The sequence below is a fragment of the Scomber scombrus genome, chromosome 1 (assembly GCF_963691925.1).
Source record: "Scomber scombrus chromosome 1, fScoSco1.1, whole genome shotgun sequence".
In the NCBI taxonomy this organism is placed as follows: domain Eukaryota; kingdom Metazoa; phylum Chordata; class Actinopteri; order Scombriformes; family Scombridae; genus Scomber; species Scomber scombrus.
The window spans coordinates 15,247,996-15,262,976 of record NC_084970.1 but is presented as its reverse complement, the minus strand read 5'-3'; the positions used below and the strand labels follow the sequence as shown (position 1 = coordinate 15,262,976).

Below are 14,981 nucleotides of genomic sequence, written 5' to 3'. Positions count from 1 at the left end.
ATCTGGAGGAGACATAAGGATGGCCGACATGCTGGATCCAGTGGTCAGTCCATCCCTATATCTGTCCTTCCATCTATCCAGTCTTCAAATGAGATGTATTTATTTAGGAGATATTTTCTAAAGGTGTTTAATTAATCAGGGAGCAAAGAGTCGATGAATGAAAAAGCAAATGTCTACATCTAATTGAGTCCAGCTGTGTGTCTACCTCTCCGCCCTCCAGCTCTCCATCCCTCCATCTGTCTACCGATGTCTTGAGGACACATCAAAGCAGGTAATCATCATGAGATGGGCTTTGCAGAAGTTGACTCTGGTCTCCAGTTTGTCCGTCACCGTCTCCAGAGCTTCCAAATATTCCAGTGAGTCCACTTCATAGACCTGCTGTAGCTCAACTGAATATGGGCAGAGATGAAGAGAAAAGGTTGGCTCGGTTTACTGAATGCTCTTGTAAGTACTTGTACTACAGTTTAAAAGATAAGCTTGGCTATATTCTGGGTTATTTACTTACTGTCAGCAAATCCCACAAAAACAGAAAACCAACAAGAATTGATCCTACTTACAAGTATTTGTTGTGAAGCCAAAGTTTGTGATCCATTTTTGTCCAAAAACGTTTGGTTTGATGCGCTAAATGACTTCAACATAGACACTGAAGTACATTTCATTTTTGTAAATACTCACTAGTGTGCCAACTGTGTATTAATCCATGCTTGAAAATAGTTCCCAACAAATGCACATTTATTTTTGTTTGAGCGATGATTAATAAAAACTACAGTGGCCAGCTCTTTGAGGAAATTCCTGAGCCTCTTAACAAGAATCCACAGCCACGCTAGCAACAGTGTTTTGAGCAAAATGCTAACATTGGAAGGCTAACATTCTCACAATGACAACACGCTGACGTCTAAACAGATATTATGTTTATCAAGTTCATCATCAAAGTCATGAGGAGACATCAACTAGGAACCATGAATGTCTGTAGCAAATGTTTGCGCCAATCTATCCAAGTCTGGACAAAGTATGAATATATTATAGAAACTGGATATTAGACTTAAAGATGGAAAAGATTGCGCGGTCCACTGAATATGCTCAGTGGTGTCTTTCCTGTTGGCCACAGCAATCAGTAGCTACACAGCCCATAGACTTCACATTAGGATGATGTCACAAACTTTTACATGGCTTTTCTAGGCTCTGGGAAGATTTTACAAATATAAAACCTTCATGGTTTTAAAATTCATCATAATGATTCACTAATAATTTTTTTCACTGCACTATTACAAGTACTATTAAAACTGGCAGCAAGGCTGAGTAGCACCACTCTCTTTCTATGCATTCAAGTGATAAAGTGGTCAACAGACTGAAATCGCCATCTGTAGAGCACAGAGGACGAGAAGTATTGAGAAACAGACACACAGTTGGTTTTAGTCTTTTCATGGGATTTTTTCACAAATCAGAATAACATCACCCTTGTCCTTCAAAAACTATTTTTAGTAGCTGTCATTGATTATAATATAAAGTACACATGCGAGCTGAAGTTCTCAACCTTCAAAAAAAAAAAAGCATTGGATATGACTGCTATTACACTACTGCACTACTGCTATTGTGTCGACATTATGCAGAGTGCTCTTGAATATCAATTAGCTGCTTACAGCAGTTTGACAGCAGTTGACAAAAATAGAGACACACCTGCTTGATAGCACATGAATAATATTTTTCTTTCCAGTGAATAATCTCATAAAAATATTTTCTAACCTGTTGAGAACCACTGGTGCAGAATACATGATGAGACACTTCTTTGGACTGAAACACAGAGTCAATTACTAGGTTTACATGCACACTAATATTCCACATTATTATTCCGAATATCACAATATTCCAAACATGATACGGGTCTTATAAACGACATATTCCTTTTGGATATTCTGAATTAAGCCTTATTCCAAATGTAGCATTTTTCTGATTAGGATGTGGGATATGTTGATGTTCAGGTTTTAGTAGCATACTTTTTTACACTATATGTGTATAGGGCATTCAGAAAAGAAAATGTGTCTCAATTGGGGTTTTTACAGCAGTTTGCAGTACATGGCCTCTTCCCTGTTTACAGTCAGCTGTGAGGGTTACAAACAGCTGGAGCAGGAAGGCAGACAGAGGAGAAGATTGAGAGGAGAAGGGAGAGCTGTTTAAAGCAGGCTAGAAAAACAGAGCACGCCTTCTCCATTATTGGGACCGAGGTTTAGTGTTATAATACTGACATGCAGCCATGGACTGATGGTGGCAACTCGGTGTGATGCTTCAAAAACACTCAGCTGCATAGTAAATATCATGGGACAACATCAGTACTGGATGTGCCTGAAACTACCAATTTATAATATGTGTCAAATCAATATTACTTATAAATATCAGGCTCACTAATGTTTTTCACCTCGCTGGTTTACTTCACTGCCTGCAGAGATGTTGTGATCCCTGTTCCCACTGGAGCAGAAGAAAACCCTCAAAACCCTCTGCATGTAAACAGGAATATTAGTGGAATATTCATTTTCACTAGCCATGTAAACAGCTTAGTAGGGATATTGTCTTTTTTGGAATAATGGCTAAAACTGGAATATTTTGTGCATGTAAATTTGATCACTGTCACCCTCTTTCTTTTGGACACACACGCTGCTACACTTACACTCAGTGGTCCATTTACCTCTTTCTTTTGGACACACACGCTGCTACACTTACACTCAGTGGTCCATTTATGTGGTTCCAGCATCAGGTACTGTTTGGTTTGTTCCGTTCTTTCTTCAGACACTGGTACTTGGCTCGCACCTCACTGATGCGCTGCTGGCGGTGCTCCAACAGACGAAGTTTGGCACTGACATACACCACCTCCTATTACAGAGACACACACACACACACACACACAAAGGGGACAGAAGGACAGATATGTATTCGTTCACCGTTATTTATCTAGTATAGTGTGTTGTGAAAACACATGTGACTCCCTTGCAGCAGTCGCCACGACATTTCCACAGTTACATACATTCACACCTCATTTACTCACAGTGTGTCAAGTCAGTCACCTACTTTCGGACACTGAGCAACTTCACTGGAGCAGTCGGGGGTTAAGTGGCTTTCTAAGACTGCTGCAGGGAAAATCTATATTTCATGTTTTTCTCTACCTCTCTCTCAAAGCTCACAATGCTCCCTCTGAATACATAAAAGTTTATGAGTGGGATCCAAGAGCCCGCACCATGCATTCATTTGGCAACAATTTCGTACCACTACATATTCTGCGTTCTGCAAACTGTAGGAATTTATAATATAATAATTATTCAAAAGTAAAACAGAAATAGAAAGTGTTAATTAAAAAAAAGCTTACTGTTAAAACAGAATGTAATGCTAATGTTGATTTATTCATTTAATGATAATTCATTTTGCAAAGACTCTTCAGTTTGTGTTTTCTATATTTTCTGCTCTTTGGCTCTCCACTCTTTGTAAATCTCTCCCAACGTCCATTCCTTTCTCTACTCCTTTCTGTATAATCTCCACTCAAACTTTCTCCTTTCCATAACTCATTCTGGTTTTATCTGCCCCATGTCTGTTTCCAAATAGTTGCTCTTTTTTGTCTTCTCTCAACCTCTCTGTTACGTCATTATAAGCCTTATCCACGAGTCCCATTTGAATGAGTTACTTTTATCCAGGAGTTTGAAGAAATGTCTAATTTTAGTCCCAGTTGTCTAAAATTCTTACAGACAGCAGGTGCAACCTGTGAAAATAACCTCAGGTTTAAACTAATCCGCAACATAGTGGGGAAATTTGTGGTGAACACTCTTTTAATGTGGACTATATGCATTACTCCTATAGTTTCTTCACCATGGATGCCCTTGAAATTATTCTCAAACTGAGGCCCTTTCCAAACATAACTGTTGTATTTTGTTAAATTATGTCAGGATCAACATAATACATTCTGCATGCTACATATTTGTGTGTGCTGACCTTTACACTGGACAATCACTCAAAATTCTGTCATTTTGGAAAGTGACCAATCTGTTGTCCTGTGCAGCTCAGCTAATAATATTACACTTTCTGTTATAGTTATGTTGTCCATCTATTCCTCTCAATTTCTTTTTCTTGCACTCTGCCACTCTTCCCCTTTGCCTCTTGCAATCTCTCCCTCACACTCCTCTTTTCTCCCTCTTACCTTGTTCCCTGTTTTTATCTCTCCTCTTCTGCAGTCGCTCAACGTCGTCTATCTCATACACCTTGATCTCAAAGGTTTCTGTCCGTTGCAGCTGCACCCCGGAGGTTTGTGGGAGCAGGTGGCCCCAGTGGGCCATCTACCCAACATGCACCTGGGCTGGAGGAGGAGGAAGAAGAGGAGGTGTTGGCCTGTTTGGAGGAGCGGTGAGAAGGTGAAGAAGAGGAAGAGTCCAAGGTCAGTGCTGGGATCAGACGACGACGCTGGAGACCTGAGTAAAGAAATGAGATTAAGATTTTTTTTAAAGAGCATTAAACACAATAAGAGTTTATCTAAACACACTTTTAAATGATGTATAATGTAGTCACTTGAAACTCTTTTATATATCTATCTATCTATCTATCTATCTATCTATCTATCTATCTATCTATCTATCTATCTATCTATCTATCTATCTATCTATCTATCTATCTATCTATCTATCTATCTATCTATCTATCTATCTATCTATCTATCTATCTATCTATCTATCTATCTAAATGGATAAATAGCTATTTTGAACACAAGCAGGTGCAACTGCAGAACACAAGACAGACGGAAGACATTGTGCTTTAAATAAATAGCAGAATCAAATCTTTCGTTACTGTCAAACATAGTATATTCCATGTTTTAATGTTCCTTCTGTTACATTTCCTCCTTCTTATAGACATTTAGGTAAAAAGGTAAAAACAAGAAAAAACTCAGTTTGAGCTGCACAGCTGATAATGTATCTACCCACAGCTATACAGTCTATACATTTAGGTCCTCATGCTCAACTGGGAGATCAGAATTAAAGAGGAAAGATATGACTAGGATATAAACGCAGGATACTGTTGTATGAGGACAGAGATCTTAGGTGGGAGAGGAGATGTAGAGAGGGAGATGGATGAATGAGAGCGAGTCAGAAACGAAAGGATAAAAAGGAATGTATCAAGTGATTGAAAAAGCAGAAAGAGGGAGTGAGAGACAGATAATGGAGTGTGAAGTGAGATAAAAAGTTTAGTCTCTGTTCATGAAGCTCATAGATAAGAGCAGCAGGTCACTCTCTAATCTGCCCACTATGCCAGAATGAACACACATGCCCATAGGTGCGCACTAACTTTGCATAGAAATTGCCAGCTGTGTCGACAGGAATGTGAGTTATCAGATTCACCAGGAACTGAGAGATAAGGTTTGGGAGGGAGACGGTGGTGATTTTAATAAGGTCGCAGCTGTCTTTTGGTCTCAGTGCGGCACAGAAAGGTCAAGCAGAGACATTTGTATTTCATTACATAGAAGAAGCAGTGCATGAGGGAACAGGGAAAGAACCAGGGTCTGCGGGGAGGAGAAGGTGCAAGGGGAGGGAGTCAGAGGAATGAGGAAGAAAATGTATTAGAGGAATGAATGAAAAAAGATGAGGAGCGGTAGGAACACAGAATAAAAATATATAGATAGTGAGTGAATCCAGTCTAATGAAAATCAAGTACAAGCAGAGACTGAGCTGGAGATGTGATTAAAATTTCACTTGCACTAACATCCCTTCAGTCTTTGGCAGACATGTCCTTTCGTCCTCTTACTATTTATATTCGATCTGAACTGTAGTTGAGTTGTTATATACGTCTTAAACACAACCTCTGCTACTGGCTTCACCTCTGTGTACACCAGACACATAGTAATCCTCTCTTCCTGTTTCTTTCTTTGTGTCTTCTCGTGACAGTTTGACAGCCAACAGGCTCTTTGAAGAACAGATTTAGCTGTGGTTAAAGCAAAATGAAAGTAAATCCAGACTTTACGCTGCATGGCAGGAGGTGAGGCTGCATTCTACACACGGATAGAAAGGAAAGTAGCCCCAATAATCAGGGACACACCAGGAAGAGCTGCCTCTGTCCAATCTGATTTTATGCACATATCTATCCTCCAGTTAACCGGTCGAGTGTAATTTGGCAGGCACATTAAAAGGCTCTCTGTGTGGTGTTCTGGTGAATATATATTCATTACAGCTCACACCAGCAGATCCCCCAGCCTTTACCATTTCACACATGGGTGGTTAGGGTCACCTTTCCTACCTGGCTCCTTCTGCAACCACAGCTTTCTTCACATTTACCTGTTCTTTGCCTTCTCTTTGTCATTTCTCACCAATAGAGTCTCCTCATAGCAGTCTCTGTCTCTTCTCCTATCAGTGATTTTACTTGAATAGCTTTCTAGTTCTCTTTCAAAGCTTTGGCATTCTTTTGATTACATTTTATCATGGCTTTCACTTTTATAGCTCTCATCATACAGTAATTTTGTGTTTTTTTGGGCATTATTTCCAGCAGCACATAGTTGCTAAGAATGATGAGCACAGGTGGTAAAAGTGGGCAAAAAATAACACAAATTGATGACAGAAAAACAAGAATAAGAATGTATTTGGCATTTTTATTGTGCAAAATAATCATCAATTCATTATTTTTTTCCTGAAAACTAAAGATGAAGGTAGAATTTTCATTCATGTTTAGTTTGTGATCTTGCTGCCGCAGGGTGTTTGCTGTTTCATGAATTTCACATCAGTTTAATTTAGATAATTCTCGTAGTTTTGCCATATCTAAATTCAGGTGTGCCCTGTAGCTACATTCATAAAAGTAAATCATATCAAGTAAACTTGCTGCAATCAGCAGTAAACAGAATCCCTCATTGGTCCTTTTACCCCCCCCCCCCCCCCCCGATAGTCTATCCAATTAAGTGAGAATGTCATCAAAGCAAAATATGAAAGCCAAGTTTGAATGTAACCTGTGTTACTCCTGCTCTTCTTGCTGCTCTTGGAGCTGCGTCTGGACGAAGTGGTTGCTGAGCTGTGCTCACTGAGTGAGTCCTGAGCAGAAGATGTGCTTCCTGTGTTCTCACTGCTGTCTCTCAACATGCTCTCATAGCCACTGCTGCCTCCACTGTGGTAAAACAAGGCCGTCTTCCCCATAGCTGGGGGTAGCTCACCACTCAGTACACTGCTGTTAGAGGCAAAAAAATTAAGATCACATTCAAAGATACGTTCAGAAAATAAATTGTATCCATCAACACCAGTTAACACACATCTGCTGTTAGAGACAAGCTGAGTCAAATCAGTTGTTGGTCTGCAAAGAAGACTTTTTTACCTGCTGCCATCACAGCAAAACGTTTCTCAGTAATGAACTTGAGCCAATACCTGTTGTCGCTGGCGTGACCGCTGCTGCAGCGATGTGGTTTTCTGGGAGCTGTGATCTTGCTGTAAGGAGAGGGGAGGGTTTGGACCACTGCTGCCCTCTCCTCTGCCAGGCCACCTCCGCCACCACCTCCTGCTGCAGCTCCAGCTCCCCCTCCACTAAGAAACAAGCAAGCAGTCAGGAAGCATTTTAACAAAATAACATAAACGATAAACTGATCATTTTCAGCAGAAATTGTCCACAATAGATGCCTTTAGCTCTCTTCTGCACCTTTATCATCCCCACTGTCATTGACATTGTTATTTTTGCATAACACAGTAATGTTTTTTGCAAACTAAAAGTCACCTGCACATCATTTAAATTGCGACGTAATGTTGATTACACTGCTAGAGTGCAAAATGAAATAAAGTAAAACTGACTAACCTTGCTCCTCCAACTCCTCTTTCCTCCACAGGATCTGTGCCACCTCCCTGGGAATGACTCCTGGCGCGGGAACCTGCACTTCCCTGGAGGAGCTCTGAGATTCGACCGTTGACCGCCCGCAGAGGCAGCTTAGCAGCCAGGCTTCCCCCCCGACTGCGGCTCAGAGACTGGGTAGACCAGGATCCAGGAGAAGGTCCCTGCTGCTGCTGATGGCTCTGGACTGGGCTCTGGACTGAGCTCTGAGGCTAAAGAAACAAATAAAGTGCTTAGGTGGATGGCACGAGGTATTGAGGCTCCCATGAATGCACAGTTTCTGGACATTAAGTTACTAGAACTGAATCATTGCTTTATGCACTCTGTTTCTAAAAAAATTAGATGCATCAAGTTTTGTCTGATGAGCAGACTCAGGGGGTTTACAGGTGTTGGATGAATGGATGAAATGGATGAAAATGTGTTTTGTTATGATCAATAATGAAGAATTCCTACCTTTCCATTAGGAGGAAGGCTGGAGCTGCGGCTGGCAGTTTGGCTTACAGACTTGGTAGAAAAGCTCAGAGTCTTGGTGCTGGAGGCAGATAGGCTCCTGGCCTTGGGACTGCTGGTCATCAGCAGTTTACTGACAGCTGAGATCTTTGACTGGCCACTGGTTTTGGATGGTGACTGTGGGTTGCTGCTTTGGCCAGGACTGGCACTGAAACTAGGGCTGTTGGTATTTCCAGTAGGAGAAGATACTGATCCAGCACGGGTGAGGCTGCGCCCAGTACGAGGCATGGTGCTGTCCCCCCTCAATCTTCCTCCTCCTCTCAGGCTCTCCCCTCTCTCCAGGGAGAAGCAGTCATAGTGATGGGAACCACTGTGTGAGCTGTGGACTCGGCCCAGAGAGTTGGTTCTGTTTGCAAGTTGTTCCAACTTGGCGCTGAAAAGTCGACTGCTGTCTATGCTGGAGCCCCGCTGTCTGGTGATACTTGCATCATCCTCTGAGTTGCCCAGCAGTGAGAGCCCGTGGCTGGTCTGGTGAAGCGGGCTGGCTGCTCTGTTCCTCTGGTCGAGGCTGGACTTCCGTACCGGAGGCAGAGGTGGGATTCCCCCCTTCTTGTGGGAGAAAAAGCCAAGTTTCCCAGTTGATCCACGGCGGTCAAGTGTGGCCCGGGGACTGCAAGGAGTTGAAGTTGTGACACCAAGATTTCGGTACTCAGTTCCGTTATCTAAGCCATCATGGCGGTTTAGACGGTGCCAGCCACGGGGAAGACTGGCAGTACGGTGGATGTCTGTACTGTAGATATTAGTCAGGCATTCTCCTTGGGCGACAACAACAACCATCTCACAACCATCCACCACTCTCTTAAAGGAATCTGGAGATGATACAACTTCCCCACCTGAACTGGAACCACCATGATCCCCTCCTGGTGATGGAAGAATAGAGGGTAAGAAATAAAGTATTGAAGCAACTTTGATGATATGTCTGCTATCACTGACATACTAAATATTTTACTTAGAACACAACACCACACTGTTTCTTACCATCTTTGCAGAAGCCATGCTGGTCCCCACTCCCAGCTCCAGTCTTTTCCCTTTTCTCTGGTTTCACTTCACACACAAGGTCCCTTGACCTCCCCTCCTCCATGCCACGCTTCAACCAAGGATCTTCAAAGCTCATATCACTGGACATGGACGCTAAAAGAGGTGCACTGAATTTGACTGGGTCTTTGATTAAGTTGGCCTTGGTGGGTGAGGAGAGGATGGTGGGTTCCTGTATGAGCATTGGTTTGACAGCCACACATGGGTGAACACTGATCGTGGCCTTGAAAGGAGAGAGGTTACAAGGTCCTGTCAGAGATTGGATGGTAGTTTTAGGCATGGAGGGAGGCAGTTTCCTCAGCCTGTCCTTGGTTGGAGTTCCCTTATCACTCCCGTTCTCAGACAGCACAACCTCTCCTTCCAGACTCCCTCTTCTCGAGCTGCCACAGCTTTCATAAGGAGAATAATCCCCTCCAAAGGAGAGGCTTTGGTTGGGTTCAGGTTCAGCTAGGGCCTCCCCTTGCTGACTCTGGGACTGGCTGAAGCTGTGGAGAGACTGGTCAGCCTCACTGCCCACACTCAGATCACTCATCCAGGAGGAGATGGGGGAACCACAATTAGACATCGCTGAGGCTAAAGCCTCACCCTCTTTACGAAGCTTGGCCATTGCCACCTGCAAAAAGTAATATTATAACTTGTTATGACATTTTCAATGCAATTCAAAAGATAATAATTTACCTAAAAACATTTTAAGCTATACCCTGCTAGTACAAAAAGACAATTTTCATTGGCCCGTGTTCAAATTCTAGTGGCTAAGATTTCATTTTATCACCTACAATATAATAAATATTATAAATACCTGATGTTTCAAGACTACAATGACCTAAATGTGATGCTGTGATGACACTGAATTTAGAAAAGCGCAAATTTGAATGCTGGAGATTGACAGGTTTATCCATTCTCAGAATGGACCAATGTAATGGTGGATAATGTTTCTTATTTTGTTCCTCTGGTTCATAAAGGTCCGTTTTGTACACTAGGTCTGCTTTAGGATACACACGCACATACCAAGTGGTGTGAGTTTCTATAAATGCAGAGCAAAGTTAATCATACTAACCTCTGCCATGGCAACCACTTCTGTGACCCCAGAGGTTGTTGCAGGAGCTGCAGGCATATGATAATCCTCCACAGCTCCATCCTCAGCAGTGCCTCTGATAAAGCAGATGGGTTGAGAGCCTGATGCGAGGGCGGTGACAGAGCAACAGTTAGTGTTGAAGTTGATGATGCTCGTTGGACGACAGGTCAGGCCTTGAGTCTCCATGAGAGCTGTTACATCAATATCCTCTTCACCTCCAGAGGCCACAGTGTACACCAGTTCATCCTCCCCAAGAAGTCCAACTGTTCCTGCAGATACTGCTGGCCCTGACACTGAAAGTGGGTGGGAGTATGAAGAGGATGTTATCACATATCTTAGCTGTGCTTGGCCCTAAGTGTGGATAGGCATACATTTTTCGTCATAATCACAAGGGTTTGCATTTGACTAATTGCATATTTTGCATTTCAACAACCTTTTGTTGTGTAAAAATAGCAGCGTTTTACTGCAACTCACCATCCTTGTGAGTGTCCAAGGGTATTGGAGGGACATCATCGTCACAGAGTGTCTCAGCTGAGCCAAGGCTGGCAGACAGAGATGGAGTTGGCTCTCGAACTTGTGGGCTCATGCCCACAGGAGAAGTCCTGGACAGCAGGGACTCAGTGGAGGAACGGCCACTGTCTGCAGCCAAACTGTCTGCACAAGCAGAAACACACATTTGGCATCATAGTTCATTTTGTTTTCCAAGTGTAGAGTACAGGCACCCAGAAGTAATTTAGGAAATTGGTGTCACTTTATGAAGACGCTAGTTACTTTCTTTTTGCAGGTATACTTTATTATGCTCAAGTGACTCAGTAGGTAAGTACATTTTCATGCTTGAGATATTATGTCAACTCTGCTATTGCCATATGAACCTAGTGTTGAAGAAAAGAGAGGTTTGTGTAAACAGGCCCCTGTTTATTTATGTTCACATATGTTTTAAAAATATGTTACAATTAGAATATGAAACAACAACAAAATATTGAATACATTTGACAGCAATGTTAAATTAGGAGTTGCTTTTTCTACTTTGGAAATATTCTTGGACATTGCTAAAATTAGACTAAGTACAAAAATATTTATCAGTCACATTCAAGTAGCAGAGTTGTTTATACTTGGTCTGTATCCAACTGGGCACAAGTTAAATATATAGAACAAATCTCTCTAGATATCTGTGTTTTTACAGTTTTTTTAGTACAGAGAGTGATTATATTAACATGGGAGTGCCACACAGAAGTTTAAAGAACAGTCAGTGTTTACATTTAGAAGAAGAATCACAAACACTCTCAAAGATAAGAAATGTTTTACAGTGTGTGGCCCTTTAAAATAATATTTTTAGAAAATGGTAAAAAAAACAGCTTACCATATAAACAGAAAACCTAGGTCTTCAATATAGCATATCATTGTATTTAAAATTTTCATTCTGTTAATAAGTGAGTGAATAGGATGGACTGCTGTATTGGACAGTTACTACACTAACAGCATTATTTAAGGTTTTTCAGGTGAGACTATTTTCCAGGTGGGAACATTTGGCTAAGGCCTGATAATCATATAACATGAGCTTAGATAACCAGAGATAATGCAAAAATATCAAATACCACAAACATCAAGCATGCATTTTAAGGCACAGTATGAACACAATTTATAAAGCATAAACATGTAGAAAGATGCATACTGTCTGAGGTTAAAGCATCTGTAGCCTGGCCGTCCTGAGCCAAAGTGTGTGAGGACAAGGGGGGTGTTGCTGGCATCACGCCCTTCTGAGTATACACTTTACACCGCTGTGACGGGGAGGACGGAGGCCTGAGGAGATATACAAGGATGAGCCATGATAGATCGTCGTTTTCACAAACATTAGACCCACATCCAACATATTCCTCACATCTTACTGTTTCACTTAGTAATTAGTAATAATACTGTAGAAACATCAGCAAGAATGAACACAATTAATTTTAAATTACTTTTGTATTCATATTTCAATGTTTTAGACATCTTCTGAAGTTTGTTTTTATATAAACTGAATGACATGAATATCTCCTTCATCAACATTATTGCCCACTATGTGTTTGTGTACTTCACCTGTAGTCTGAGGTTTTGGTCAGACTGGCGATTCCGAGGCGTGGTGATCCCAGTGGGCGAGCCTTCCCATCACTGTTACTGCCCACATTCAGACTCTCATGACTGTTCAGTGACAGAGAAGACGAGCAAGTTAAAGACGAACCAAAAACTGATAGTGACAACTACAAAAAAACAAAGGGTCACAAGAGCGTAAAAGCTTTTAGCTACTATTTTTGAGTCCACACTCCATTTTATCTAGCAGTAAATTCCAGTCAAGTGCTTGAAGATGTGTCAATAAAAATTTATTTATTATTTTTTAATCAATCTTTCACTGCAAACCTGGAAAACAGCACCACATCCTGACCCGATGAGCACAATGATTAGGAGTGAGACATTTTAATTTCAGTATACTGGTGCACATGTAAAGAACCACACACTTTTTTGGCAAACTGCACCACGTGTCCTCACCTGTCATGCAGGTGGGAGCTCTTAGCCCTGTGCAGAGGGTTAGAGGTGATGCTACTGCTTCCTGTCACACTCCTGGAACCAGTAACTATGGGGGAACCAGAACTCTGAGTGAGGCTGTGGATCATTGTCTGGGCCAGCTCCGCCTCCTCCACCACTTCCTTAATCTCCTGCAGTTGCTGGTCATTGGTTCTCCTCCTAGGGGATGCTGCTGCTGAGGGGAAGGTAAACTGCACTGCACCTCCTACGGCACATGCGGAGCCTGAGTGACAGTGGGAGGAACAGTGTTTTCTGAGTTGGGACCCAAAGGTGAGTTACAAAAACAGTAAATAATACATTTGTCAAACTGGCCTGTAGAAGCCTTCAGTGCCAGTTTTTGGTATGTTTACAAATAATATGTAATCAGTGAAGTAAGCCTTTACCAGTTTTGGTCTCTGTGTCCACTGCAGCAGCAGAGCCTGGAGCAGAAGGAGATGAGGTTGAAACGGTTGAAGGTGGACATGGCTCTTGTTTGGCACCTGGTTTGCAAGCTGAAACTTCTTCAAAGGGAAACTTTGCCACCTGAGAAAAGAACACAGTGATGAATGAAAAATGATCTACTCTTCATACGGTATGAGAATGACTGGGATTGAATGATTTAATAGTTGACAAAGGTAATGCTCGCCACTCATGTTAGCTTTATTGCAAAATAACAGTGCACTGTTCTCCAGGAAAACGTAATGATATTAACAAATCAATACTCCATTTGCTTTCGGTTAGGTGGATGAGAACTAATAAGATTACTTGAGCTGCAACATCACATTAACCTGCATTAGTGACATGTTAAGATCAGGCCTGTGTACAAATATTTTCACAATAATAAGACATCTGAGGAAAACGAGTTTGGATTCCTATCTTAAATGCATTATATCAACAAAATTTAAAGTATGTGCTTCATCAAAGGGATGGGAAATTACCAACATAAAAAGAAGCTGTGACAGCAAGCGGAAGTTTATGCAGATATAACAGAGAATAAAATGCAGACAAAAACACTTTTTCCTTTTGAATTCATTAAATCTTCATAACAACTTGTCAAACTTTCCACATTCCATCAACTACAGATCCCATCACACTGAAAGAACAGGTTTACTTTTCCTCTCTCTTGTTTCTTTGCATAAAATCCACAAAAAAAGACACAAAACTCTCTTTACCTCCTCGCTGCCATCAATGCAGTCCAATCTCTCTTGCAGCTCAGCAAAAGTGTTGCATTTTAGGCACTCAGCTCCCTCCTCTGGGACGGGGGCCAATGGCTGCCCTAATAGTGACGGAGCGGGCTGGGACAGGGCCTGAGAAGGGCCACTGGGCTGGTCCTGACACTCTGGCTGAGACTGCACCTGTTGGAGCAGGAATCAGGAAAAATCAGTCATCTAGCAGCATCCTCATATCATTTGTGGATTACTGTGGCTTATCTGAACTCTGAATATGGTTAGATTTAAATTACCTTGTTCTGGGCTCCGACTGCCGGACTTTGTGTTTGATGCTGCTCTGATGTTTTACCTCGAAGCAGAGCAGGAATAATTGGCACGAATTCTGGTGGTCCCTCATTGTCCGTCAGCTCTCTATCCGATACCGCTGCCCCGTTCGGGCCCACATAGATCACTGTGTCACATGACTGCTCGCTGCTCGAGTACTCGTCAGGGTCACTGGACAGGCGCAGCAATGGAAGGTCTGAGTCAGTGTCACCACGGTGATGGAAAGGTCTCAGATGGGTCGGGCGACGCATACGACCCTCCTCGCAGGAGCTCTCTCCTCCAGAGGAGCTGGAGGTGTATTGCTGAGGAGAAACAGGATGATAGCAGCAGAGACAGGGAGGGAGGAGGCAGAGAAAGACGGCGAGAGAGAAAATGTTCCCTTTTTAGACATGCAGCCTTTAATTGACAGTTCACAGTAGAGAGAGATGAGAAAGACTGGAGAAAAAATGAAAAAAGATTCATAAATATCCTGGACAACAACACACTTGCTAAATATCCCACCAGCATTA

At 42.1% G+C, this 14,981-nt stretch overlaps 1 protein-coding gene across 1 annotated transcript in view; it reads right to left on the bottom strand.

The window, feature by feature from the left end:
• Positions 1-240: 240 nt before the first annotated feature.
• The window catches only part of kif26ba (kinesin family member 26Ba), an 84,400-nt gene continuing 69,659 nt past the window's right edge, over positions 241-14,981 (bottom strand). The window contains 19 exon segments of the mRNA XM_062445138.1: positions 241-389; positions 2,716-2,769; positions 2,772-2,862; positions 3,614-3,615; positions 4,178-4,259; positions 4,261-4,445; positions 6,959-7,173; positions 7,368-7,523; positions 7,789-8,033; positions 8,275-9,191; positions 9,310-9,979; positions 10,424-10,734; positions 10,916-11,095; positions 12,114-12,241; positions 12,518-12,619; positions 12,965-13,223; positions 13,384-13,522; positions 14,152-14,334; positions 14,442-14,774. Coding sequence (XP_062301122.1) covers positions 241-389; positions 2,716-2,769; positions 2,772-2,862; positions 3,614-3,615; positions 4,178-4,259; positions 4,261-4,445; positions 6,959-7,173; positions 7,368-7,523; positions 7,789-8,033; positions 8,275-9,191; positions 9,310-9,979; positions 10,424-10,734; positions 10,916-11,095; positions 12,114-12,241; positions 12,518-12,619; positions 12,965-13,223; positions 13,384-13,522; positions 14,152-14,334; positions 14,442-14,774 — 4,401 coding nt within the window.